General features: G+C 42.5%; 1 protein-coding gene across 12 annotated transcripts in view; it reads right to left on the reverse strand.

The window, feature by feature from the left end:
• The window catches only part of CUL2 (cullin 2), a 123,895-nt gene that overhangs the window by 60,061 nt on the left and 35,906 nt on the right, over window positions 1-27,928 (reverse strand). For 9 of the 12 annotated variants that reach the window (XM_054435166.2, XM_054435162.2, XM_054435159.2 and 6 more), the window contains 2 exons: window positions 8,641-8,781; window positions 393-495 (listed from right to left, as the gene is read on the reverse strand). In XM_054435166.2, the coding sequence (XP_054291141.1) occupies window positions 393-495; window positions 8,641-8,781 (244 nt within the window). Of the gene's footprint in view, window positions 1-392; window positions 496-8,640; window positions 8,782-27,047; window positions 27,154-27,330; window positions 27,499-27,579; window positions 27,812-27,928 lie in introns of those variants that run through there. The other 3 variants (XM_054435170.2, XM_054435168.2, XM_054435169.2) reach the window with 3 other exon arrangements.

Consider the following 27,928-nt stretch of genomic DNA (forward strand, 5'->3'; position numbering starts at 1 on the left):
GCTGATTAAGAAGCAAAAACAAGGGAGGCCAAGGCGGGAGGATCACTGGAGCCCAGGAGTTTGAGACCAGCCTAGGCAATATAGTGAGACCCCCGTCTCTACCAAAAAAAACCCAACAAATTGCCAGGTGTGGTGGTGTGTGTCTGTATTCCTAGCTACTCGGGAGGCTGAGGTGGGAGGATCACTTAAGCCAGGGAAGTCGGGGCTGCAGTGAGCCATGATTGCGCCACTGCACCCTAGCCTGGGCAACAGAGCAAGACCCTGTATTTAAAAAAAAGCAGCAGCAGCAGCAAAACAACCTGACCTTGATAAAAGTTCTACACTGGAAAACAGTAAACTAGTAAAGTATACAACTATCAACATATTTATATCATGTATGTATCATTGCTTACCTTGTGCAAATGCCGAACGTGATTTTCCAAAAAAATCTTAGTTTCTGTATAAAGTCTTTCTCCAAGGGGTTCAGGATAGGCCACACATAAAGCATAGATATCTCTAGTTAAATTATTAAGGGTTTCATATTTATTGGAGACAATTTTAAAACATAATGAGATTTACCTTGTTTGGCATTAAAAAATGAAAAAACATTTCTTTTTGTGGTTTAGCTTATAATACACATAATACTGTTATATATATGACAAAGATAGAATACATAACCATGCTTACTGTATATAAGATTCATTCACTTATTCATTCCACAAGTATTTATTGAGAATTATTTGAAGACACTGTAAGGAAAATGGTTCTTATCAGAGAGGTTAAAAACCAGAGGGGGTTTCTGGAAAATCAAATTACCCAGAATCCTACAAAATAAGGTTTATATTAGAATGGATATTAGTATCAATAGTATCAATGACATTAGTATCCATAGTATCAATGAAGGGCTATGGAATATGACAAGAGGCAGATATGTCTAAGCAATTCTGAGAAACTAAACAAAAATTATTCATTTGACACAGCCTCCTACATCATAGCAGTCAGGATACTCTACCGTTATTCTATCAGAAGAAATATACCATGAACAGGAATATCAATTAAGTTTCTGAACATCAACTAAGTACCTTGCTAAGTCTCACCGGAGGTAGATAACAGAAGGAGTGGAAAGAAGTAAGACCTGAGACTTTACCTTTCACTAGCTAGTGATCTTAACCAAATTTCCTGGCCTCTCTCGGGTGGCATTTCTTTTTTTTTTTTTTTAATATCCTTTGCTTTATTGGATCTTCTCAATATCTCCAATAATTAGAAACATTATAAACCAAGAAGAACAAAAGATAAGACTTAAGGCAAAGCCCATTTATAACTTTGGGGCCAGACACGGTATTAGATTAAGATTCTGGGAACTAGGTGTTTCATATACTGCCTCCAACTACTGTGACAAGGCATTTTGGAGGTAACAGGTCATTTGTCCACAGGAACAATGACACCAGAGCAACACAGAGGTCAGGACCTCCTGGTGGTTATACTCCAGAACTGTTCCATGATAAAGCTATGCCATCTTATCGGTATGATGACCACCACCAAGTGTCTCCAAGGTAAAGACAATGAATCTTTCCCTGACATCTCCACAGCTCCTGTAAGACCCAAATAAACTCATATATGTTAAAATGCTTTATAAACTGCCCATCATTAACCAAATGTAGAAGATAAAGGACCTATGAGCAACCTGAGACCAGCCTAACTAAAGATGCAGATACAAACTGGAAATAAGGCTGATGATTCAGGATGAAGTCAGGTATTTACGTTTAATAGAAAGATTAGGAAATACTATGAAATAAAAACGTTAACTTAAAAATAAGGATGCAAATTCTTCCTCCTCTATGTCCCCCCGACACTTTATATATATTCTTCTACAAAATTTATTTTTATACAGTAAAATTTATTTATACTTTTCCCAACCACATTAGCCTATTCTTCACCAACTCCACACTCCCAGCTCCCAGGCATGGTTCCTAGCACTTGACGACTTATTAACTCCTACTGAAGGAAAGGAGATGCAAAATCAATCTCACATGCTCCATTTACCTAGCACCCTTACCCCAGAAAGCGCAAGCAGCCCTCTCCACATTTATTTACTTATTTATAAATTTTTTATCAGTTCTATTTATATATTTTTAAGCTTTATTTATTTATATTTTTACTTGAAAAAAATTTGTAGAAACGGTCTCACCATGTTGCCTAGGCTGGTCTCAAACTCCTGGGCTCAGGCAATCCTTCTGCCTCAGCCTCCCAAAGTGCTAGGATTACAGGTATGAGCCACTGCTCAATATATCCACTGCACGTAAATGTAAACAAAATCTACTGGATTTGTGCCAAATCTCCAGCTTAAGGAGAAAGGAGCTACACAAGAGAGGTGGTACAGGGAGACTCTCCCATTTCATTCCATATACAGTACTTCTGCACTGTCGGACTCCTTCAGAATATACGTTTTTTTTAAATGCAGTGAATCCACCTTAATAAAATTTTAAAGTTTATGTTTTAACTCACCATAGTTTTGGGTCTCAAATCACTGTATAATTTTAACCAATTAACTATGTTCTTTTTCTCTAACCTATTCAAATATCCAACAAACCAGGAAACGTTTAGCCCTTATGAAGAACACCTACGAAAATGAGCTTTTCAACCTCCAACACTCAGTTATGATTTGATTATAGACAAGACACTTTAAAAGACAAAAAATGTTGGTCAGGCATGACGGCTGACGCCTGTAATCCCAGCACTTTGGGAAGCCAAGGCGGGCAGATCACCAGGTCAAGAGATCGAGGCCAGGCATGATGATTCACGCCTGCAATCCCAGCACTTTAGGAGGCCAAGGTGGGCAGATCATGAGGTCAGGAGATAGAGACCATCCTGGCTAACATGGTGAAACCCCGTCTCTACTAAAACACAAAAAAATTAGCTGGGTGTGGTGGCGGGCGCCTGTAGTCCCAGGTACTCGAGAGGCTGAGGCAGGAGAATGGCGTGAACCCGAGAGATGGAGGTTGCAGTGAGCCAAGATCGCGCCACTGCACTCCAGCCTGGGCTACAGAGGGAGACTCCGTCTCAAAAATAAATAAATAAAAATAAAAATAAAGACATTGAGACTATCCTGGCCAACATGGTGAAACCCTATCTCTACTAAAAATACAAAATTAGCCGGGTGTGGTGGCACATGCCTGTAATGCCAGCTATTCGGGAGGCTGAGGCAAGAGAATTGCTTGAACTCAGGAGGCGGGGTTGCAGTGAGCCGAGATCACACCACTGCATTCCAGCCTGGCAACAGAGCGAGACACCATCTCAAAAAAGAAAAAAAACACAAAATAACTAGGTCAGATTTCAACTTAAACATTCTTTCACTAGACTTATCTTTTCCTAAGTCATTTTTTAGGGAGCCAGAATACAAAAACTCCTCTATTTATGAACTTTCCAGTTTAAAAATGTCTCAGTCAGAAACTAAGCTGTTCCAGAATGAAAGCTCTTAGCTGCAACCAAAAGATAGTCCTAACCAGCAGCAAAGTTATTTCTTTTATTTCATGTTCTCTATTAAAAGGTGTTTCCTATGCTTGGCTTAATTTTGAGTTTTAACAGTATGAACTCTATTATGCCATGGGTCAAAAACAATGAGAGTTTTGCAATGGGAATAAAAGGAAAGGTTACCTAAAAAAATGAAAATGTAAGACAACCAAAAAAGGATTTGACAATTAAAAAAAAAATACAATAAAATTAACAGTAAAAAATAATTTGATGACTTTTTTTTTTTTTGAGACGGAGTTTCACTCTTTTGCCCAGGCAGTGCAGTGGCACGATCTCAGCTCACTGCAACCTTGACCTTCCGGGTTCAAGCAATTATCCTGCCTACCTCCCAAGTAGCTGGGATTACAGTTGAGCGCCACCATGCCTGGCTAATTTTTTTGTATTTTTAGTAAAGATGGGGTTTCACCATGTTGGCCAGGCTGGTCTCGAACTCCTGACCTCAGATGATCCACCCGCCTCAGCCTCCCAAGTGCTGGGATTACAGGCGTGAGCCACTGCGCCCCGCCAGATTTGCTGGCATTTCTAATGAGGAAGAATACAAACGCAGTAGTTACGAAATCATGAATTAGCAAACAAGGATAAAAAATGACTAATTAAATCGAAAATTTTCAAGTACACAGCTAGTGAATCAATGTGAACAAATATCAATTAGCCTGATATAATTTAGAATAGGGTCAGGCAGTTGCTGATGCACCAAACACACCTGACTATAGATAAAATCTTTTCCCATGCGTAAAATCTAAGAAAGAATGATGGGCTACTACACATAGTCTCCATGGTTACTAAGACCTTCTCCTTCTAACACTTTTCACAAAAGTGTCAAGGATACAGGTACTTGCCTCAATATTTTTCAATGACATCAAAATTGGTCTATGTTTGAAAGAGATGCCTGATAGAATATAAACTAGAAATGATGGGTGTGGTAGCGCATGCCTGTAATCCCAGCTACTCGGGAGGCTGAGGCAGGAGAATCGCTTGAACTCAGGAGGCAGAGGTTGGAGTGAGCCAAGATGGCACTATTGCACTCCAGCCTGGGCAACAAGAGCAAAACTCTCTCTCAAAAAAAAAAAAAAAAAAGAAATGAAGACAACAGTATGTCTGGGTTTAAATGGTGGGAGAATGAACTCATATTCCTACCTGGAAGAAATACGTTGAGGGAAGGCAATATTAAGTGTCCCCTAACAATCATTTTGGACTTACTATAACCTTTTAGATGCCACTTCTCCTCCAGTAGGAAAATGTCTACATTATGCTGCTGGAGTCTGGAATGGAAATCTGCCCTAACAGCTACTAAAAGAGAGAAAACCTTGAGTAAAAGTAAACTAGAATAGGGCCAGGTACAGTCTTTCTATTTATACAAAGTCCAAAAATCAAAGAATTCACCATTGGCCGGTCACAGTGGCTCATACCTGTAATCCCAGAATTTTAGGAGGCTGAGGAGGGGGGAATTACTTAAGATCAGAAGTTCAAGACCAGCCTGGCCAACATGGTGAAACCCCATCTCTACCAAAAATACAAAAATTAGCCAGGCATGGTGGCACCCACATGTAATCCCAGCTACACGGGAGGATGAGGCATGAGAATCACTTAAACCCAGGAGGGGGAGGCTGCAGTGAGCCAAGATCACACCACTGCACTCCAACCTGGGCAACACAGTGAGACCCTGCCACCAAAAAAAAAAAAATTAACCATTATTGTTTATTCTATTTATATAAAGTCCAAGAAAATTCACCATTTAAGAACCACAAAAGGGCCGGGTGCAGTGGCTCACGTCTGTAATCCCAGCACTTTGGGAGGCTGAGGCGGGCGGATCACGAGGTCAGGAGATCGAGAGCATCCTGGTTAACACTATGAAACCCTGTCTCTACTAAAAAAATACACAAAAATTAGCCGGGCATTGTGGTGGGCGCCTGTAGTCCCAGCTACTCGGGAGGCTGAGGCAGGAGAATGGCATGAACCCGGGAGGCGGAGCTTGCAGTGAGCCGAGATCGAGCCACTGCACTCTAGCCTGGGCAACAGAGCAAGACTCCATCTCAAAAAAAAAAAAAAAAAAAAAAAAAAGAACCACAAAAGGCTGGGCGCGATGGCTCACACCTGTAATCTCAGCACTTCAGGAGTGCCAAGGCTCATGGAACACATGAGCCTAGGGGTTCGAGACCAGCTTGGCCAACATGGCAAAACCCCATTTCTACCAAAAATTAGCCAGGCATGGTGGCGGGCACTTTTAATCCCAGCTACTCGGGAGGCTGAGCTATGAGAATCACTTGAACCTGGGAGGTGGAGGCTGCAATGAGCTGAGATCACTGCACTATGTCTAACAAAAAAAGAACTACAACGCACTATGTCTAATAAAAAAAAAAAGAACCACAAAAACAACAGGCACAAAAATCAAGATAGTAGTTAGCTCCTAGAGAAACGGGTGGGATTGTGAACTTAGAGGGTCACGTGTTTCGGGTGGAGGTTATAGTGAATGCTGACAATGTTCTACTGTTCAATGTTCTATTGATAATGTAACTGCTTGCATTATAATTATTTGTGCAACAGTGTATTTTATGAACTTGTCCATATTTGTGTTATTCACACTCCCCAGAAATGCATGCTAAAAGTTCAAATAATAACACATATTTGAAACAATGTGGAGGGACCTGTTTTTTCCTTTTCAAAATATTTACATTGTATGGCCCTTAAAATTTCCACTTAAGACATTAAGGGTCAGAAGTGAACTTTATATTCTTGGGCAAAATAACAGGGAAAATGATGGAATTTTACCTTATAACAATTAGTAGCATAGTCTTTTATTTATTTATTTTTGAAACGAAGTCTTGCTCTTATTGCCCAGGCTGTAGTGCAATGGCCTGATCTTGGCTCACTGCAACCTCTGCCTCCCAGGGTTCAAGCAATTCTCCTGCCTCAGCCTCCCGAGTAGCTGGGATTCTAGGCACCCACAACCATGCTCGGCTAATTTTTGTATTTTTAGTAGAGACGGGGTTTCGCCATGTTGGTCAGTCTGGTCTCGAACTCCTGACCTCGTAATCCGCCCGCCTCAGCCTATCAAACTGTTTGAATTATAGGCGTGAGACATCGTGCCCGGCCTATACTCTTTAATCATTATTTTTGCAGACTTTTTTTTTATTTTGGGGGGGAGAGAAAATTCATGATCAGGTGAAAAATAACTGGCCCAGCCACCAGCTGGGCAAGGTAGCTCACATCTGTAATCCTAGCACTTCGGGAGGCCAAGGTGGGAGAAGTGATTGAGCCCAGGAGCTCGAGATCAGCCTGGGCAACATAGTGAGAACTCATCTCTACAAAAAAATTTTAAAAATCAGCCAGGTGTGGTAGCACATGCCTGTAGTCCCAGCTACTCAGGAGGCTGAGGTAGGAGGATCTCTTGAGCCTAGGAGGTTGAGGCTGCAGTGAGCTATAGTCACACCACTGTACTCCAGCCTGGGTGACAGAGTGAGACCCTGTCTCTAAAAAGTAAAAAATTAAAAAAAAAAAAAAAAAGAATAACTAAACCATTAGACGGACCAAACAAATAACATCAGAGAAATAACAGTGACTGAAGGGTCACTTTCCAGGGAAGTAATCTATTTCAAAACCACTTAAAAACCAAGAAATTCACTGTCAATTCTGTACAACGATGAAGAACACATTTTAATTATTTTTCTTTACCTCCTGTTCATTTTCCCTCTTCTTGCTCTTCTTGTAGTCATCTATAACCAACTCCTCTTCCCTCTCTGCTCCTTGTTTTAGTTAAAATATCCTTAAAAGCACCTATGAACTTGCCTAGCCCAATCTCACTAACACACAAGTAGCAACACTTTTTCAACTTTTATTAAGATTCTTGCCCCAAATCAATCCATAATGTTCCACAGAAAAATTATCTATCCAATTCAAAGGCAGAATCTGTATTGGTTATCCTCTAGATATACTGGAAAGCATAGGAAATTGGATGTTTAAGATACTATATTCAAGGCTGTGCTCCATCAATTACTACCTGTATGACCCTGGGCAAGTAAGTCCCTTGCCTCTGAGATCAGTTTCCTCATCCGTTACAGTCAAGTAATTATTTTTGCCCCACTGATCTGATAGACTTGTTTGAGGTATCAAACAACATAAAAAATATAAAAGATCTTTGCAAACTATGAAGCCTTCCAAAATGTCATCACCCTTTTACGTATCTTCAGTGCCCAGAACATAGTTGGCTTAACAAACTTTTCTTACTGCCTACTGCAGTTGTAATGAATTAAATGGTTTTCTGTTGGTCTAAAGAACTTTACTCTTCTTGCATCCACATTCAGCTTAATATTAACAACTGAATTAGGCATTCAGAACAAGTTGAACTACTATCTTATGAAATCAGAGCTTTTCTAAAGAATATATGCCCCATATAATGAGGGCAGCCCTTCTGTAGCCCCAGAAGATTGCTAGAGAGGGCAGCACTAGTTAGGTCTAGCAGATCACTGTCATGGAGGAATGCAGGAAACTAGGCTTCAGGGCATCCTAGAGAAATCACCAATCTGCATTGTTACATAAAACTCTCAATTCAAACATGTAGGCAATCTAATGAAAAACACGCTTCCACCCCAGTCACTGAACTTGCTGTTCACTCTCCACCAAGCGCACTCTTCCCCCCAAAATCACATGGCTTGCTCCCTCGCTGCATTCCAGTCTCTGCTCTAATGTCACCATCCTCAGGGAGGCCTTCCTTGGCCACCCATTCTAAAAGAGCAGCACCCACACAGGTACTCCAAGCCTCCCCCACGTCCTTATCCTGCTTTCATTTATCACGACCTCTTCTTAAAAGCAATGACATTAGATTTTTTTTTTTACCTGTTTAGTGTCTATTTCTATTTTTATAATAGAAAGGAATTTTTTTTTGTTCACCAACTGTATTCCCAAAGCCTAAAGTAGTCCTTGACAGATACTAAGTACTCAACAAATACTTGTTGAAGGAAAGGTTATCAAATACTGATTGCCATAAAAGAGGTGATGAACTTGGAAATGTAGATGATAATATATTAGAAAATAGTTACATGGGAAAGTTCTTCCATAACATTGAACATGTTCTCAGTTTTCAACAAATTTATCAATTTTAGAACATTGATCAAGCTGCCATTAAAAGGATACGAGAAACGGTCGTTCCATGTTGCTCTTTCGACGTATTCCAACATGACCACAGCTTTTATTGTCGTCAAAAGTTTGTTCCATGTTTCATCAAAATCTACTACTCTTGGTTTCAAAGACATTGTGCAAGTGTAGTGTTGAAATCTGTCAATTAAAAAACAATAACAATGTTAGCAATAATTCCATAAGCTTAGTTTTTGTTTTGTTTTTTGTTTGTTTGCTTTGAGACGGAGTCTCCCTCTGTCACCCAGGCTGGAGTGCAGTGGCGTGATCTCGGCTCACTGCAAGCTCCACCTCCCAGGTTCATGCCATTCTCCTGCCTCAGTCTCCCGAGTAGCTGGGACTACAGGCACCCGTCACCATGCCCAGCTAATTTTTTGTATTTTTTTTTAGTAGAGACGGGGTTTCACCGTGTTAGCCAGGATGGTCTCGATCTCCTGACCTCGTGATCCGCCCGCCTCGACCTCCCAAAGGGCTGGGATTACAGGCGTGAGCCATCACACCCGGCCAGTTATTTGTTTTTAAAGCACTACATAATTAAATAGCATGATATATGCAAGGAGTGAGAAAAGAACCCGGCACGCAACAAAATGTTAGCTACCATCTTTTCATGACTATCCAGACAAGAAATTTCATAGACTATTTACATTCATTACAAACTCTAGGAAATGGAAAGCTTCTAGTACAAATTATTTATGATCAAGGTTATAGTTTCAAAGATTTATAGTCCTCATTTAATATTGCGAGGGAAAGAAACGGGGACCCACTTAACCAAAAAGCCAACTTCCATCATGGGAAATAATGCAGGACATTCAACCGAAAGGTTTTGCCCCCAAATCCTTGTGGTTTGCACTCCTGAAAGTGGGGAATGAGGTAGCATGCAAGGGAATATGAGAAGACACAAGAAAATGAAAGGTTTTACCTTCCTGGAGCATCAGCTTTGGTATAAGATTAGAGAAGAAATTTACATTTATATTAAACCAAACAGGGATGAATTATGGAGTAGAAAATTCACATGACCTTTTAAGATTAAAAAAAAGATTCCACAGAAATGTCAGGTTTGCAGTGGAGAGCTTATGGCTCCTTCCCAGATTCTTGGGGTATCTACCTCCCAGTTCTAATGAAAAGCATGGCTCTAGCATGGAACCCCTTGCTCCAGTGAACTTAATGGGCTTTTTTTTTTTTTTTTTTTTTTTTTTGAGACGGAGTCTCACTCTGTTGCCCAGGCTGGAGTGCAGTGGCGCAATCTCAGCTCACTGCAACTTTCACCTCCCAGGTTCAGGTGATTCTCCTGCCTGAACCTCCCGAGTAGCTGGGACTACAGGTGCCTACCACCACGCCCGGCTAATTTTTTGTATTTTTAGTAGAGACGGGGTTTCACCGTGTTAGCCAGGATGGCCTCGATCTCCTGACCTCGTGATCCGCCCACCTCGGCCTCCCAAAGTGCAGGGATTACAGGCGTGAGCTACTGCGCCTGGCCCTGAATGGGCTTTTAAGGGAGTTCAAAGACTCCTGCCTCAGACAAACTGCATTTAGGAATTAGCTGGTTTCTGGAACAAAAGGGTCCCAAATTAAAAGAGAAACTTTCTAAGCTAAATGTAATTGCTCAAAGGAACATTTTTCTGGCAAATGTTTTAACAGCCTCCCTCATGTCTCCCCTTATTAGCAGGACTGTAAGGCACCAACCTCGTCTGTAGCCAAGGCCAAAAAAGGATGAAACATCTTTTCTCATCTCCCACCATAGGGGAAAGGGGAGGCAGAGAATGGGGAGGAGGGAATGACGCATAAAGAGAACGAGCAAAGGGAGCGGGTAGGATGGCGGCCGCACCACCAGCCAGACTGGGAGAGGCCCTTTTGTGTTTCCAGATGAGAAGAGAGCTCAAGAAATCCCAGGAATAGACTCCATGGAAAAGAATGAAAAAAATCAGAGAAAAGCCAAATATCCAAAAGAGATAGTATGCCATGTTGAACCACATCCTCTTTCCTCAACATACCAAAGCCTCCACCTCCTGGCCTTCAACTCATTCCTGAACTATCTAGAACGGATTAGCAGCGATTTTACTCTGCAAAATTGGAGGGAAGGTGGGAGTGGAGGAGGTGGGAGAACCTACTGAGTTTCCTAAGCTCTAAATAAGGGAATTAACCATGCCTCCTTCTCTTCCTTGTTTACTACATCCTATCATCAACTGTGCACATGAGTATTTCCTGAATCCATCCATACTTGTATAGCCCCACAAATGCCCCGGAATCAGGCCCTCAGCAGAAATAGTAACAGCTGTTAATATTTACACTGTGTATACTGTGAGCCAAGCACTAGTCTAAGCACCCTGTACAAACTCGTTTAATCCTCCCAACATTCTGACAGGTAGGTCCACTGTTGTCCCCATTTTCTTTTCTTTTCTTTTGTTTTTTTTTTTGAGACGGAGTCTCACTGTTGTCAGCCTGGGCTGGAGTACAATGGCGCAACCTCTGCTTCCCAGGTTGAAGTGATTCTTCCTGCCTCAGCCTCCCAAGTAGCTGAGATAACAGGTGTCCGCCACCACACTCGGCTAATTTTTTATTTTTAGTAGAGACAGGTTTTTTCACCATGTTGGCCAGGCTGGTCTCAAACTCCTGACCTCAAGTGATCCACCCACCTTGGCCTCTCAAAGTGCTAGGGTTACAGGCATGAGCCACCGTGCCTGGCCTGTTCTCCCCATTTTCTGAATAAGAAAACTGAGTCACAGGTGATTCAGAAACTTGCTTAAGGTCACAAAGCTATGTAATGGTGGCATCAGGATTCAGACCCATGCTGCGGCCGGTGCTCCAGGCTGCTGTGTGCAACCATGCTGCCTCACTAACATGCTTGGCGAATACTTACTCCTTGCCAGGCACCATTCCAAGCTCTGAGGATACAGTGGACAAAACAAAGTTCTTGACTTCAAGATCAGAATCTCAGATCTTGCCCTTATTAAAGACAAAAATAACCTACCTAAGCCAAAAAGTTGACCATGTTACTCTGTACATAAAGTACAAAGTTTGTGGTTTCCTTCTACAGACAGCATTCAGTTTAGGCTCAACTGCAACATGGCACCCAAGCTTCCTCTCCTCTTGGTACTCCCTACCGTGACATCATAATCTAGGAACTTCTCTCTGCTTAGAAATCACTGAACATATCAGCCTGATTCATACACTTGCCTTTACCCTTACTATTTTCTCTACCTAAAGTGCTTTTCTTTTCCTTAGCTGCCCCCTCCACCCATTCCACCTAACTCCCACTGATAGTCTAACCTTGGTCCACTAGCTTTTTTTTGTTTGTTTCTGAGACAGAGTCTCCCTCTGTCACCCAGGCTGGAGTGCACTGCAACCTCCAGCTCCCGCGTTCAAGTGATTCACCTGCTGCAGCCTCTCAAGGAGCTGGGGGATTACAGGCGCGAGCCATCGCACCCTAATTTTTGTATTGTTAATAGAGACAGGGTTTCACCATGTTGGCCAGGCTGGTCTCAAACTCCTGAGGCTCAAGTGATCCGCCTGCCTTGGCCTCCCAAAGTGCTGGGATTATAGGTGTGAGCCATTGTGCCCGGCCTATATCTGCTTTTAAGAAACTTTCTTGGACCATCTAAGCTAGGTAAGGTGTCCTATCATAGGTATTACCTGAGAACTCCACACTTTCCTCTATTAGAGCACTTCATCACTCTGAACTGTAATTACCTGAGTGTTTCTGAGAGTGGGGACAATTCTGTAACCACACACCAAAAAGCTAGCGATGCTCCCCTCACATTCGCTTTCTCCTCTTATAAAATGGAATCATATTATACACACTGCTTGTAAATTAGTTTAACAGTTGCACAGACTTTTTTTGCTTTATGGAATCAGACTGACACTGACTTCTCTGTTGAGACTGATAGATTTCTGGTACCAAAGGAAAATACACAGTTACAATCCATGCTTGGATAGATAGAAAATCTGGAAGCCAAGGTGCAAGAAGCACCAGCCTCGTGAAACACACCAAAAACTGACAAACCAATAGCAGGAAGGTATGCTGAGACAGTCTGTCAGATTCTCTGCTTGCCCAGCCGAAAGCTCATATAACTAGGAAAATTAAGTTTCTTGAAAATGTTTAATAATAACATTCAGAGAAAGTTTACATAAGGATGTGAAAGAGACAGGACAAAGAAGAAAGAGGACCACAGTCACACTACTTCTACCTCCCAAGCTGTCAAACAACTCATAAATCTGTCAGTCTTGTTCTTCATTCCTGTGCCTTAACGAGATTCCCATGCGCACTCAGATTGTGTCCCATCAAATAACTGCAAAAATCCAAATCTCCTGAAATCACCACAGTCCCCTTTAGCTTTCTTGTGAGTTCCACTCTTGCAACAATGGGGTTTTAGGCACACAGGTACAGTGGCTAGGGCCACTTATGGGCCCTAAAACACACACACACACACACACACACACACACACACACACACACACACACACACGCATGCACGCTCCACATTTTTAAAAATTGCAAAATAAAAATTTCTATTTAATTACCTGTTTCCAGAAAACATTATGTCAACATTAATATATTTGCAACATTTTTGTTACATTTGAAAACACTTGTAGATTTGATTTCCTCAGAGCATAATTTCTAAATATGCATGATTGTCAAAAATAATTACAAAAGTGAATTATAAAACGCAGTTACCATATGACCTAGCAATTCCACTCTGAAGTATAAAGAGAAATAAAACTCCCAAGAGAAATACAACATATTCACACAAAAACTGGTACACAAATGTTCACTGCAGTATTATTCATAAAGGCCCTTGAAATAGCTCGTGTCTATCAACTGATAAATGGTTAAATAAAATGCAATATATCCATACAATAAATTATTATTTGGCAATACAAGGAAATGAAGTACTGATACACACTATCACATGGATGACCCTCAAAAACATTCTACTAAGTGAATGAAGAGGGCTACAAAATAGCCACATAATGTATGAATCTATTTATATGGATTATCAAGAATAGGCAAATCTAGAGACAGAAAGTAGATGAGTGGTTGACTAGGGAACTTGGGGGGAAAATGGGAAATGACTGCCAACAGGGTGAGGAAAATAAAGTTGATTGTCATGATAGTTGCACAACTCTGGGAATATACTAAAAACCATTGAATTGTATATTTCAAATAGCTAAATTGAATGGTATGTGACGTATATCTCAATAAAGCTGCTATACATTTAAAAATGAATTATAAAATCCTACCAAAAACTTTAGAGCAATTTAATGGGGATGAGGTGGAAGTAAGTATCAATACATCCACATGGTCGTTTAGCATAAAATTCTGAAATCTCAATCTCTCTCCCACCACTCCCGTGTATGACCTCGTTGCCACCTCCCATTGAAAGAGGCAATAAATGTTATATGTTCCTGGGCGTATTTTATACATATATGTGATTTGTTACTCCCTTTTACATAATACAAACATGGTATTTTTTTCATCTGTTTTACCTAAATGGTATACTATTCAGATTGTTATATATCTGCTTTTTTCTCTTAAAAGTATATTTGGGGCCAGGCACGGTGGCTCACGCCTGTAAGCCCAACACTTCGGGAGGCCAAGGTGGGTGGATCACTTGAGGTCAGGAGTTGGAGCTCAGCTGGCCGACATGGTGAAACCCCATCTCTACTAAAAATACAAAAAAGTTTGCCAGGTGTGGTTGTGGGCACCTGTAGTCCCAGCTACTCCGGACGCTGAGGCAGGAGAATGGCGTGAACCCAGGAAGCGGAGCTTGCAGTGAGCTGAGATCGCGCCACTGCACTCCAGTCTGGGCAACAGAGCAAGACTCCGTCTCAAAAAAAACAAAAAACAAAAACAAACAAACAAAACAAAAATTAGCTGGGTGTGGTGGTGGCTGCCTATAATCCCAGCTACTCAAGAGGCTGAGGAGGAGAATCGCTTGAACCTGAGAGGTGGAGGTTATAGTGAGCCAAGATCATGCCACTGCACTCCACCCCGGGCAACAGAGCAAGACTCCATCTCAAAAAATAATAATAAAATAAAAAGAAATAAAAACCAAGCCAGATGCGGTGGCTCACACTTGTAATCCCAGCACTTTGGGAGGCCGAGGCAGGCGCATTACCTGAGGTCAGGAGTTCGAGACCAGCCTGACCAACATGGAGAAACCCGGTCTCCACTAAAAATACAAAATTAGCCGGGCATGGTGGCACATGCCTGTAATCCCAGCTACTCGGGAGGCTGAGGCAGGAGAATCGCTTGACCCCAGGAGGCAGGGGTTGCAGTGAGTCGAGATCGCGCCATTGCACTTCAGCCTGAGCAATAAGAGTGAAACTGTGTCTCAAAAAAAAAAGAAAAGAAATAAAAATAATATTAAAAATATATATTTATAGATGTAATGATGTGCTATCTGAAATCTGCTTCACAATTAAACAGCTTGCTCATGAGTTGCTAACTGTTAAGGATGAGTAACAGGGACATGTGGATTTATTACAGTATTCTTTTTTAGTATGTGTTTACAATTTTCCATAATAAAGGAATTCAAAAATTCTACTCCTCATAAACATCAATAATATTTTCATAAATTTAGGGGAGAAAACACATCATCTTTAACTGAAAGCCGTTACTAACCTTCCCTTCTGAGAATCTTAACTTTCCTGTGAGTTTTATGTTTCCAAAGTTGTAGGAGAGCTCACAAAACACATGGTACTGTCCCTAAATGTGATGTGTTAACATAGCCTGACAAAATGTCCACCCCTAAAAAGCTTAAATTACTAATAGCAGAAATAAAAAATATATATGTTTGTTAAGATCAGATGAATTTTTTTTTTTTTTGAGACGGAGTTTCGGTCTTGTTGCCCAGGCTGGAGTGCAATGGCGTGATCTCGGCTCACCACAACCTTCACTTCCCAGGTGTAAGCAATTCTCCTGCCTCAGCCTCCCAAGCAGCTGGAATTACAGGCTTGCGCCACCACACCAGGGTAATTTTGTATTTTTTTTTTTAGTAGAGAAGGGGTTTCTCCATGTTGGTCAGGCTGGTCTCAAACTCCCAACCTCAGGTGATCCCCCTGCCTCAACCTCCCAAAGTGCTGGGATTACAGGCATGAGCTACTGCACCCAGCCCGACATTTTTCATATAAAGAGATTTGTTCCTGGGAACTCAGTTGCTGGAGGAAAAAAAAAACAATTTAGATAATTTCAGCAGGTAAAAGTTACCGTATCTCAAAAGATGCATTTTGGTGTTTCGTATTTTACTTACCTCCTAAAAGTATAATTATTAATAATGTAAATGGCTAACCACTTACTATTTTGATTCTCTTTATAGTGAACAAAACTCTTGAATGACAATTTATTTCAGTACTGATCATCAGCAGCAATAAAAATTTGGCATCCAAAAATTATCAGTAAGATACAATAGAGTGGTCTAAATTGACTTCAGATAGTTAAGACACCATAATTAGTTTTTTAAATGCCACTCAATAGGGTTAGAGCAGATTTCCTTCTAAATGCATAAAATCAGAAAATACTTAAGATCCAATAAACAGCCTTACAGCAGTCCCCTGCCTTATCCAAGGGGATACATTTCAAGATCCCCAGGAATGCCGGAAACTATGTTTTTTCATATACATACATACCTATGATAAAGTTTATTATATAAATCAAGCACAGTAAGAGATTAACAATAACTAGCAGTAAGATATAACAACTATAACAATATGCTATAAGAAAAGTTTCATGAGTATAGTCTCTCAGAATATCTCACTGTGCTGTACTCGCCCTTCTTGTGAAGGTGTGAGACAATACAATGCCTATGTAATGAGATGAAGTGAGGTGAGCGACACAGGCATAGGAAGGTCGGCATTAGGCTACTTACTACTGACCTTCTGTATTCCTGAATATGTGTTACGGTCCCTGACTTAGAGTAAATGGTTTGGTGTCATTCATCTCTGGGGATCCCTTGCTGAGTCTTCAAACAGGCTCAATGCTTTCTGGCACAGTATGTTGCCATCAAGTGGAACTTGTCTCTGCTCATGTCTTCCACCCACCAGTGTAATGCCTTTTCCAAATTAACTAAGCACTTATTACACAATGTAACTATCACTTTTACAGTTTGAGGTTTGACAGCAAAACTAGTAAGAATTTCTTTCTTCACAATTTCTTTTCTTTCATAATTGTTAAGAAGGAAAAAGAAATTCTTATTAGACCTGCTTACAGTAGGTCTTAGCAATCTCAGTCTATTATTTTTTTCTTTCCTTATTGAGAACTTTCAACTTTTCACTAAAGGAAGCACTCTATGGCAGAAGCCTCTCTGGTGTATCCATATTGCTAGGATCACTACTCCTGTACTTTGGGGGCCCTTATTAAGTAAAATCTGGGTGACTTGAACACAAGTACTGCAAAACTGCAACAGTCTATCTGAAAATCAAGACAGCTACTAAGTGACTAATGGCAGGAGGCATCCACAGCGTAGAGATGCCAGACAAAGGGATGATTCACGTCTGAGCAGGACAGTGCAAGATTTCATCACACTACTGAGGACAGTACAGAATTTAATTATGAGTTATTTCTGAAATTTTCCATTTAATATTTGCAGACCCCATTGACCGTGGGTAACTAAAATGCAGAAAACAAAACTGTGAATAAGGGAGGCAGGGAGGTGGAATACCATATTAACTTGGCATTATTTTCCATTTCCATAGGTGGATCCAAAGCTGCCAATGGTGCATACTGACCAAATATGTTGCCATCATTTAATATTAAAATAAGCTCCAAGAATGCATCTAAACATTTTCATCTTGCTGTATCAAATGAGCGAGCCACTGGATGTAACTAAGAATGCCCTTTCTTATTTGGAGGTTAAGGGTGCAATGTTTTTTGTTGCAGTAAGGTTTGACCCACAGAGCTCTAAGTACTCCACAAACAACATTTCCATCATGACTCTCCGGCTTTAGAATTCCTATTTTTATTTATTTGTTTATTTATTTATTTTTGAGACAGGGTCTTGTTCTGTCACCCAGTGCAGTGGTGTGATCCTGGCTCACTGCAGCCTTGACCTCCTGGGCTCAAGTGATCCTCCCGCCTCAGCCTCCTGAGCAGCTGGGACTAAGGCACACACCACTGCACTGAGCTACTTTTTTGTATTTGTAGAGATGGGGTTTCACTATGTTGCCCTGGCTGGTCTTGAACTCCTGAGCTCAAGCTTCCACCAGCCTTGGCCTCCCAAAGTACTAGGATTACAGGCGTGCGCCACCGCACCCAGCCTAGAATTTCTAGTAGTATGTTTTTTACAAAAAGAAATGAGTTGGGAAAAAAAGAGTGAACAGACATATGGTGTGTGCCAAAATGTATACTGCAGGAAAACATCTTGAAGTCTCAAAAAGGGTGACACAGTGGGGAGTAGGGAATGTATTCATAATACAAAAAGTTACAGAAGCCATTTGCACCCAGGTGTGGTGGCTCACACCTGTAACCCTAGTACTTTGGGAGGCTGAGGTGGGAGGATCACTTGAGCCTGGGAGTTTGAAAACAGCCTCAGCAACATAGAGAGACCTGGTGTTTACAAAAAATAAAATTATAGTAGCTGGGCCCTCTGGTAACACACGCCCGCAGGGAGTCCCAGCTACTCAGGAGGCTAAGGTGGGAGCTTGGCTTGAGCAAAGGAGACTTCAAGGTTACATTAAGCTACAATGGCATCACCACACTCCAGCCTGGGCCAAAAGACCAAGACCTTGTCTCAAAAAAGCAGCTACCTGCTTCCAAAAATAAACCCACTGCACCAGAATAAAAGACCCCTCTCTGCAATGAACTTTAGACTCCCATAAGACTGCACAGCCTGTACTTTGTTTCTTAAGTTTTACATCGCTCTTATCAGCTTGAAGTTTAACGCCATTTTCATTTGCTTTCTCATTTTTTGTTCGATAATCTAGCCAATGAATTTAAGAAACTGACATTTTTAAAAAAAACTATTCTCATATATGTATCCCTGATCTCAGGTAAGTTAGAGAATTTGAATTTCTGAGTCCCTCATGACTAGGCAAGCCCATTTTGTATGAATACTAGACAAAGCTAGAACCAATCAGCCTTTACACAAATTATCAAAACATTGAGAACAAATTTTTTGGCTGTGTGCAGTGGCCCATACCTATAATCCCAGCACTTTGCAAGGCCAAGATGCGTAGATTGCTTGAGCCCAGGAGTTCACAGCCAACCTGGGCAACATGGTGAACCCCGCCCTCTACAAAATACAAACAGATTAGCCAGGTGTGGTGGCGTGCACCTGTAGTCCCAGCTACTAGGGAGGCTGGGATGGGAGGATCACTTGAGCCCAAGATGTGACCGTACCACTACAATCTACTATATTTGCTGGCTTCTATATAATACATTAAATCCTGCCTATGTCCTGACACTGCTATAGAAGACACAGGCATGGAAGAATAATTAAAAAGGGGATACAGTTATGGCAGATGCATATCAATTAACCCTCTAGCAACTTTCTTGACACCTCCTGTTTACAATCTCAAAGAGAGCCAGTGAGTTGGCTCAAGTTTGTAATCCCAGCATTTTGGGAGGCCAACGGGGAGGATCACTTGAGCTCAGGAGTTCAAGAGCAGCCTAGGAACACAGCAAGACATCATCTTGACTGAAAAAAAAAAAAAAAATTTGCCTGCAGTGAGTTATGATCACACCACTGCACTCCAGCCTGGGCAACAGAGCCAGACCTTGTCTCTCAAAATAAAAAGTTCTGATATATGCTACGACAAGGATTAACCTTGAAGATATTACGCTAAGTCAAATACACTAGACACAAGGTGAAAAATATCTTATGGTCCTACTTAAACAAAAGTATGTATGTGGGCAAATTCATAAAGACAGAAAGAAGGATGAGATGTTATCAGAGATGCTGGGGGAAGGGGAAATGGGGAGTTACTGCCTAACGGTTGTACAGTTTCTGTCTAGTAATGAAAAAGTTTTGGAAATGGTGGTTTTGGAAATGGTGGTGAGGGTCACAATGACACTGTAAATGCAATTAACACCACTAAACTATACACTTAATGACAGTTAAAATGGTAAATTTCATGTTATGTATGTTTTAAGTGCTTAAAAACTAGATCACAGGTACAAAGTTCTGATGTCAGAGAAGTATCTGAATCTCACTGCAAAATGCTCTCTAAAAATTTTTAAATGGATGCATTCTAATCAAAATAATACATGGTACTATGATGACAAAATACTATTTTTGGTTCAGACAGACTTATCAAATAAAAGAGAAATATCTTGAGATAAAAGTTTTCTGAAGGCTCAGGACTGCTTGGGGATCTTTCTCTTGATGTCACATTATTCATTATTTTGGTAACTATACACTACTTACATAATTACTGTGAATATTAGAAAGGTATCTTTGGCTGAGCACAGTGGCTCCTGCTTGTAATCCCAGTAGTTTGGGAGGCCAAGGCGGGCAGATCACTTGAGGTCAGGAGTTCGAGACCAGCCTGGCCAACATGGTGAAACCCCATCTCTAACAAAAATACAAAAATTAGCCGGTGTGGTGGTGGGTGCCTGTAATCCCAGCTACTCAGGAGGCTGAGGCAGGAGAATCGCTTGAACCCAGGAGGCAAAGGTTGCAGTGAGCCTAGATCAAGCCACTGCACTCCAGCCTGCATGAGAGCAAGACTCCATCTCAAAAAAAAAAAGAAAGTAAAAGAAAAAGAAAAAAGGAAAGCTATCTTCTATTTCCCACCGTCAGAAAATCGCAGTCATAAATAAACGGGAAAGGCAAGCATTAATCCTGTGGTAATGAGTTGTAATCAAAGGTATCATTTACAAACTCATGGTTTTGAATACACAAACACACATATACATGCAGATAAAGACATAAACATAGATGTTTGTGTATGCATGGATGAATATACATATATTTCTAGCTCTGTTCACTGAGAAGGGCTTAGGAGGAATGACACCACAGTGGCAATGGGCACACATAGAACTTAGATCTTGGTTTCTAAATATCATTCTCCAAAAAAAGGAACCAGAGCTCCTCCTTGGAAAAGTGATTGATTCCAGGGCTGAAGCAGGAAAAATACAAGTTGAACCTAGAACACCTATGATGCCAGGAAATAGAAGGTGCTTTCCCCCCACAAACAGGGTAGGGGCATATCGAAAGGACACAAGTTAAACTAAAGGTCAAAACTGGAACAAACTGGAGCAACAAAATAATGAATGACAGGATTAGATATAAACCATAGGCGGGTCACAGTGACTCACGCCTGCTGTAATCCCAACACTTTGGGAAACCAAGGCAGGAGGACTGCTTGAGCCAAGGAGTTCAAAACCAGCCTGGAGTATAGCCTGTACTTTCTCTCCTTCAACTGAATTAAAACAAGGCTGAGATATTTTTAAAAATTTACATATGGTAAATTTTCATTCTTTGAAAAGCAACCTACAATAGAAAAAGACTAAGTCACTGAATTAATAGATGTAACTAACATTATTTATAATGTTAAACTATATAAAAGAGGCCAGGCGCAGTGGCTCACACCTGTAATCCCAGCACCTTGGAAGGCCGAAGAGGGTGGATCTCTTGAGGTCAGGAGTTCAAGACCAGCCTGGCCAACATGGCAAAACCCTATCTCTACTAAAAATACAAAAATTAGTCAGGTGTGGTGACAGACACCTGTAGTCCCAGCTACTTGGGAGGCTGAGGCAGGAGAATCACTTGAACCCAGGAGGCAGGGGTTGCAGTGAGCTGAGATCGCGCCACTGCACTACAGCTTGGGTGACAAGAGTGAAACTCTGTCTCAAACAAGCAAACAAGACACAGTATCAGTCTGAATTTTTAATTCTCCAGAATAACAAAGCTTAAAGCAAAAGAAAATATTCCACCTCTCCTCTTCCAAAAGAAAAATCAACAGGGTTCAAGACACCTCGAAAGTTTCTACAGATCGAACACCACAATCTCAACCTAACACTACTACTGTCTCAAAACTTTTAAGAAGCAAAGGAATTGTCTCCAATAAGCCTTTCCCAATGAAAAGCCAAATATAAAGTACTGATATAGAAATCTATACATTCTTAAAGGTAACCCAAAGATTATGCTAACTGCAATGTGACAGATATATTACTGGTAAGATTCAAACCCAGGCACAGAGCCAAATCACTCTGAATAGATATTGTGATTAACTGATTACTGAGAGAGGGTTCAGTCATACATCTCATAGATCAATAACTTGTTATAAATCTCATAACATTCCAAATCACTGCTTGTTTTTCCAAGATTTAACATGAGCCAGTCATAAGTCCTCATAATATTAAGATTCTAGGGCTGATCCTGTCATCAATTTACTTAAAAACAACTGATAGTTGGACAGGCGTGGTGGCTCATACTTGTAATCCCAGCACTTTGGTAAGCTGAGGCAAGTGAATCATGAGGTCAGGAGTTCAAGTTCAGCCTGGCCAACATGGTGAAACCCCGTCTCTACTAAAAATACAAAAAAATTAGCTAGGCGTGGTGGTGGGCACCTGTAATCCCAGTTACTTGGGAAGCTGAGGCAAGAGAATCTCTTGAATGCCAGAAGCAGAGAATGCAGTCAGCCGAGATTGTGCCACTGCACTCCAGCCCGGGTGACAGTGTGAGACTCCATCTCAAAAAATAATAATAATAATAAATAATTGGCTGGGCGTGGTGGCTCACACCTGTAATCCCAGCACTCTGGGAGGCTGAGGCGGGCAGATCACGAGGTCAAGAGATTGAGACCATCCTGGCTAACACAGTGAAACCCCGTCTCTACTAAACAAATACAAAAAATTAGCCAGGCGTGGTGGTGGCTGCCTGTAGTCCCAGCTACTTTGGAGGCTGAGGCAGGAGAATGGCGTAGACCCAGGAGGCAGAGCTTGCAGTGAGCTGAGATCGCGCCACTGCACTCCAGCCTGGGCAACAAAGCGAGACTCCGTCCCAAAAAAAGATAAAAATAAAAATAACTGTTAGGGCCAGGCGCAGTGGCTCACGCCTGTAATCCCAGCACTTTGGGAGGCTGAGGAAGGTGGATCACAAGGTCAGGAGATCAAGACCTGGCTAACATGGTGAAACTCCTCTCTACGAAAAATACAAAAAATTAGCCAGGCATGGTGGCAGGCGCCTGTAGTCCCAGCTACTCAGGAGGCTGAGGCAGAATGGTGTGAACCTGGGAGCCAGAGACACAGCCAGACTCTGTCTCAAAAAAAAAAAAAAAAAAAACCTGATAGTGCATATGAAACATTGCTTTCAATCATAGCCAGACATTTTTCCAGAATATACAAAGAACAGGCAGATAAGGTAGAACACAAAACAAACAGTGCAAACTTTTGTAAAGTCTCACAAAAAGAAAAAGCTTTTTGCAGTGAGGGAGGAAGGGCATAAGGGTCGAAAAACTGTTGGGTACTATGTTCAGCACCTGAGTGACGGGATCATTGTATCCTAAACCTCAGCATCACACAATATACCCGGGTAACAAACTTACGTGTGTACCTCCTGAATCTAAAATGAAAGTTGAAAAAGATAAAAATAAAGAAACAAGCAGCCTGGCCAACATAGTGAAACCTCGTCTCTACTAAAAATACAAAAATTAGCTGGGAGTGGTGGAGGGCGCCTGTAGTCCCAGCTCAGGAAGCGGAGGCTGCAGTGGGCTGAGATGGAGCCCCTGCACTCCAGCCTGAGCAACTCGGTCTCAAAAAAAAAAGAAACAAGAAACAAGGCCAGGCACAGTGGATCACGCCTGTAACACTAACACTTCCGGAGGCTGAGGTGGGAGAATTGTTTGAGCCCAGGAGTTCGAGACCAGCCTGGGCAACACAATGAGACCCTCTTTGTTCTGTCACCCAGGCTGGAGTATAGTGGCTCATTGCAGCCTCCACCTCCTGGGTTCAAGTAATCCTCTCACCTCAACCTCCCTAGTAGCTGGGATTACAGGCCTGCACCACCACACCTGGCTAATTTCTGTATTTTTTGTACAGACAGCGTTCGCCATGTTGCCCAAGCTGGTCTCAAGCTGCTGGGCTCAAGTGATCCACCCACCTCAACCTCCCAAAGTGCTGGGATTACAGGCCTGAGCCACCGTACGTGGCCGGAAACAGCTTTTTAAACAACTCCACACCTGTAGGTCAGAAACTTAACGAGACCAGCCTGGCCAACATGGTGAAGCCCCATCTCTACTAAAAATACAAACTCTAGCCTGGGTGACAGAGCAAACACCATCTCAAAATAAATAAATAAATACATGAACTTAACAAGGGCAGGGACCAAATCAGAAAATGCTGCAGTACTCCACAGTTTTCTCCTCTTTCTACATTCTCTGTGTTCTCATCCTATTTCATAACTTAACTACTATTTAACACTCTAAAAAATACAAATGTCAAAGCAAGTAAAGTGTACTACCATTTCTGCAAAGTGGGAACAATATTTGCTTATATGTCCACAAATATTTTTTTCCAAGGAGATCTAAGAAACAGCTAACAATGTTTGGCTCCAAGGAAAGCTGGATGACAAGGGTACAAGAAGTGGAGGGAGATTTTCATTCTACTCCCTATTGACAATTTTATATTTTGGTTTTGTTTGTTTTAGAGACAGGGTCTCACTCTGTCACTCAGGCTGGAGTGCAGTGGTGCAATCATAGATCACTGCCACTTCCAACCTGGTCATCTGGCCTCAGCTTCCCAACAGCGGGTACTACAGGCGTGCGCCACCACGCCTGGCTAATTTTTTTTAATTATTTTTTGTAGACATGGGGTCTCACCATGTTGCCCAGACTAACATCTTAAATTTTGAGCCACGTGAATATAGTTTTTGTTCAAAACATTAGTATACCAACAAATAAATGCTGATAACTCTCCATATCCATCTTTCTCTCTTCACTAGAACTTAAGTTCCATGAAGCCAGAGATTTTTTAACCACTATATCCACACATCTGGTTTAAAGCTGGTGCTTGAGAAACCCTCGTTGAATGGCTGAATCACTCCTTAACCTCTCACTAAGTTCCACACTTATTTCCAGTCACCTACTTCTCACCTCCACTTGAACAACGAAATCCAACTTAACATGTCCAATCCAACCCCATCCCATACAACAGCCTGCTTCCCCCAACCTCTTCTTCATCTCAGTACACAGCATCATCATCCTCCAGCAGAAGCCAAAAACCCAGAAGTGACCCATCCCAACTGCATGCTCATCCAAAACACGACAATTTCAATAAGTATCTTCAACTCCAAAATAAATCTTAAAACCTTTTCACTTGTACCTTAACCCTCCACAGCCACTGCTCTTCTCACTGGTCTCCTTGTGTCTCTCTTCTCCAATCGACAGTCTGATTCTCAATCAGACCTTATCACTCCCAGTTTAGAAGAGTTCCAAAAGCCTTTTAATGTATCATAAGAACAAAAGCCAACATGATCCAGCCCCTGGCTAGGACCCACCTTTAATCTCTTACTAGGGTCCACCTTAAGCCAATTTCAGTTTGTTCAATCCAAGTTTGATAGCACCTCAGGGTTTTTCCATTTGCTCCTCCCTAAAATAGGAAAACTTTTCCCTCAGAATTTCAAACTTCACCTCAGGAAGGTCTTTTCTGGTTACAGTATCTGAAGTAATCTCCCAATCACTACCACAACTCCTTACCTTATTTCCCACACAGCACTTATTCTCTGAGATTATTTCTTATTTACTGTCTGTCTCTCCATCCCAAGCCAGAATTGACATTCCAAGAGGATAGAAATTTAATGGGTCGGCCAGGCATGGCGGCTCACGCCTGTAATCCCAGCACTCTGGGAGGCTAAGGAGGGCGGATCATGAGGTCAAGAGATCAAGACCATCCTGGCCAACATGTTGAAAACCAGTCTCTACTAAAAATACAAAAATTAACTGGGCGTGGTGACTTGCGCCTGTAGTGCCAGCTACTCAGGAGGCTGAGGCAGGAGAATTGCTTGAACCTGGGAGGCGGAGGTTGCAGTGAGCCAATATCGTGCCACCACACTTCAGCCTGGTGACAGAGCGAGACTCCGCCTCAAAAAAAAAAAAAAAAAAAGAAATGTAATGTGTCTTGTTTATCCTTGTATCCTTAATGCCTGCAGCACTGCTTGGCAAATAAACCAGGTGCTTAATAAATATCTGTCAACTGACAGACAACGTAAAAATGACTTTAAAGAAGGTCCGTAACATTTAATCTAATGACAAAATGGTGAGGGTAAAAGACATGGATAATCTTCACATTTACAGAATACTGAAAGCCACCAGAAAGGATGGAGAATGAAGAGTATTTCAGATGCAGGAGAACATCCAAATACTCAAAAGGCAATTGAAAAGGAATTTTTCCCATGCTATGTGCATGCACATTGTAGAAATGTTCCCCCAACTCATAAACAGCAACTGAAAAAAACAAGTAATTCAAAACACTGTAGGCTGGGCACAGTAGCTCAGGCCTGTAATCCCAGCACTTTGGGAGGCCTAAGCAGGCGAATCACCTGAGGTCAGGAGTTCGAGACCAGTCTGGCCAACATGGTGAAACCCCATCTCCACTAAAAATACAAAATTAGCCGGGCATGGTGGCGCATGCCAGTAATCCCAGCTACATGGAAGGCTAAGGCAGAAGAACTGCTTGAACCCGGGAGGCGGAGGTTGCAGTGAGCCGAGATCGCACCACTGCACTCCAGCCTCGGTGACAAGAGCAAAACTCCATCTCAAACAAAAAAACTGTGTACTTCTCTTATCTCACGTGACTCTTGGAAGGATCTTCCAGATACTGTATATGGGCAAAAGAAGCAAAGTACAGCTCATTTGTTCATGTGTCTGTCTTGAAAACGAATGTAAGATTCTAAAGGGTAGGTAACAGTGTTTTGAATGTTTTTAAGCAATTATTATGTAGTCAGTTGTCAATCAGATCAAAGTGGTTATTTCTCATACTTTACTACGAAGGTAGGCTTGGCCAGGTCTAGTTCAAAGACGTTTATGTTGAACAGTCACAATCTATAGCGAATGTTAATATTTTGCATCTTATCTTCAAAATTTAAACGCCCAGGGTACCTGCCTTCAACTGTTAATATTAATCCATGGGGCAAAGGTGTGGGCTTAACATTAATAACAGTCTGCAATTCACAGATGTTTTATTTGCATGCACGTAATGGCAGGGAATGGTCCAGACTCCCTAGAGGGTAAGCAAGCGCTAGAAAGCGTGTGAGGATCTTATTTCACCAGACCCTAAGGGTTGAGACAAGAGGTCTAGCATGCACGCAAGATACTCCTCCCCAAAGCTATCAATCTTTGCAGTCTGCGGAAACAAAAGTGAAAACACTCTTGGTAAGGATGCATGAGATGCCCCCCTCCACACACACACAAACACACAGAGTTGTGTATTCGTGTGAGCACGTAAATATGTAGAAGAGTACACGCACTCTCACCTTCCCTCCTTCGAAGGAAAATGGGGCCGCGGGAGAGGCGGCCAAGATCGGGTTGGGGAGGCCCGGGATCCAGTCCAGGCGGTGGCAGGGCTTACGGGTCAGCGCTCTGGGGAGCCGAGGTCACTTACAGGATACCATCTTCCCGGGCCTCCCCCTTTCATCCCTCTCCCCACACCTCGTCGCCCCCAACTCCTCTCCTCCGCCCCAGCCCCGCCACCCATTAACCGGGAAGGGAAGTTTCCCGGCGCCTGCAGCCCAGCTCCCCGACCCTCAGCGGGGTTACCTTCTGCAGAAGCAGGGCAAGGGGCAGGGGACAAGGGGAGGGGGAGGCAGCCCGAAGGAGTGAAAGACGAAGCCCCGGCGAGGAAGGTGGGCGGAGGCGGCGGCGGCGGCTGTCAGCTCGCGTTCCCCTGCTCACAGCGCTGCCATTACTGTGCGCCGAGGCCGCCTCCCCGGCCGGCCGCCGCCACCGGCCCCGGAGACGCGGGGGGGTGGGGAGCGAAGCCCGGGGAGCCCGCGCGCCGACACTCACCTGTCTCTGCGAGGAAAGACAGCAAAGTCCAAGGCCGCCGCCGCTCCCCGGCGGGACAGGGGCGGTAGGGAGGGGGGGAAAGGGGAGAAGGACGGGCCGATCACGGGATCCGTAAAACAATCGTCCTCCTCTGCCTCCGGCTTTTCCCAACACACACCCTCCGGTCTCCTTCCGCTGCTGCCAAATCCCCCCCCCGCCCCCCGGAAAGCAATGGTACAGGCCGCGTTACGGCAAGCGCAGGGAGCCAAGCTTCGTGTGATTGCGAAAGGCCACGGAAATTAATATTCCAAGTGATTCCTTGCTGGGCTTGCTGTCAATGAGGCAATTGCGGTTCGCTGAGCTGATGGAC

The sequence above is a fragment of the Pongo pygmaeus genome, chromosome 8 (genome assembly GCF_028885625.2).
Source record: "Pongo pygmaeus isolate AG05252 chromosome 8, NHGRI_mPonPyg2-v2.0_pri, whole genome shotgun sequence".
Taxonomy (NCBI): Eukaryota; Metazoa; Chordata; class Mammalia; order Primates; family Hominidae; genus Pongo; species Pongo pygmaeus.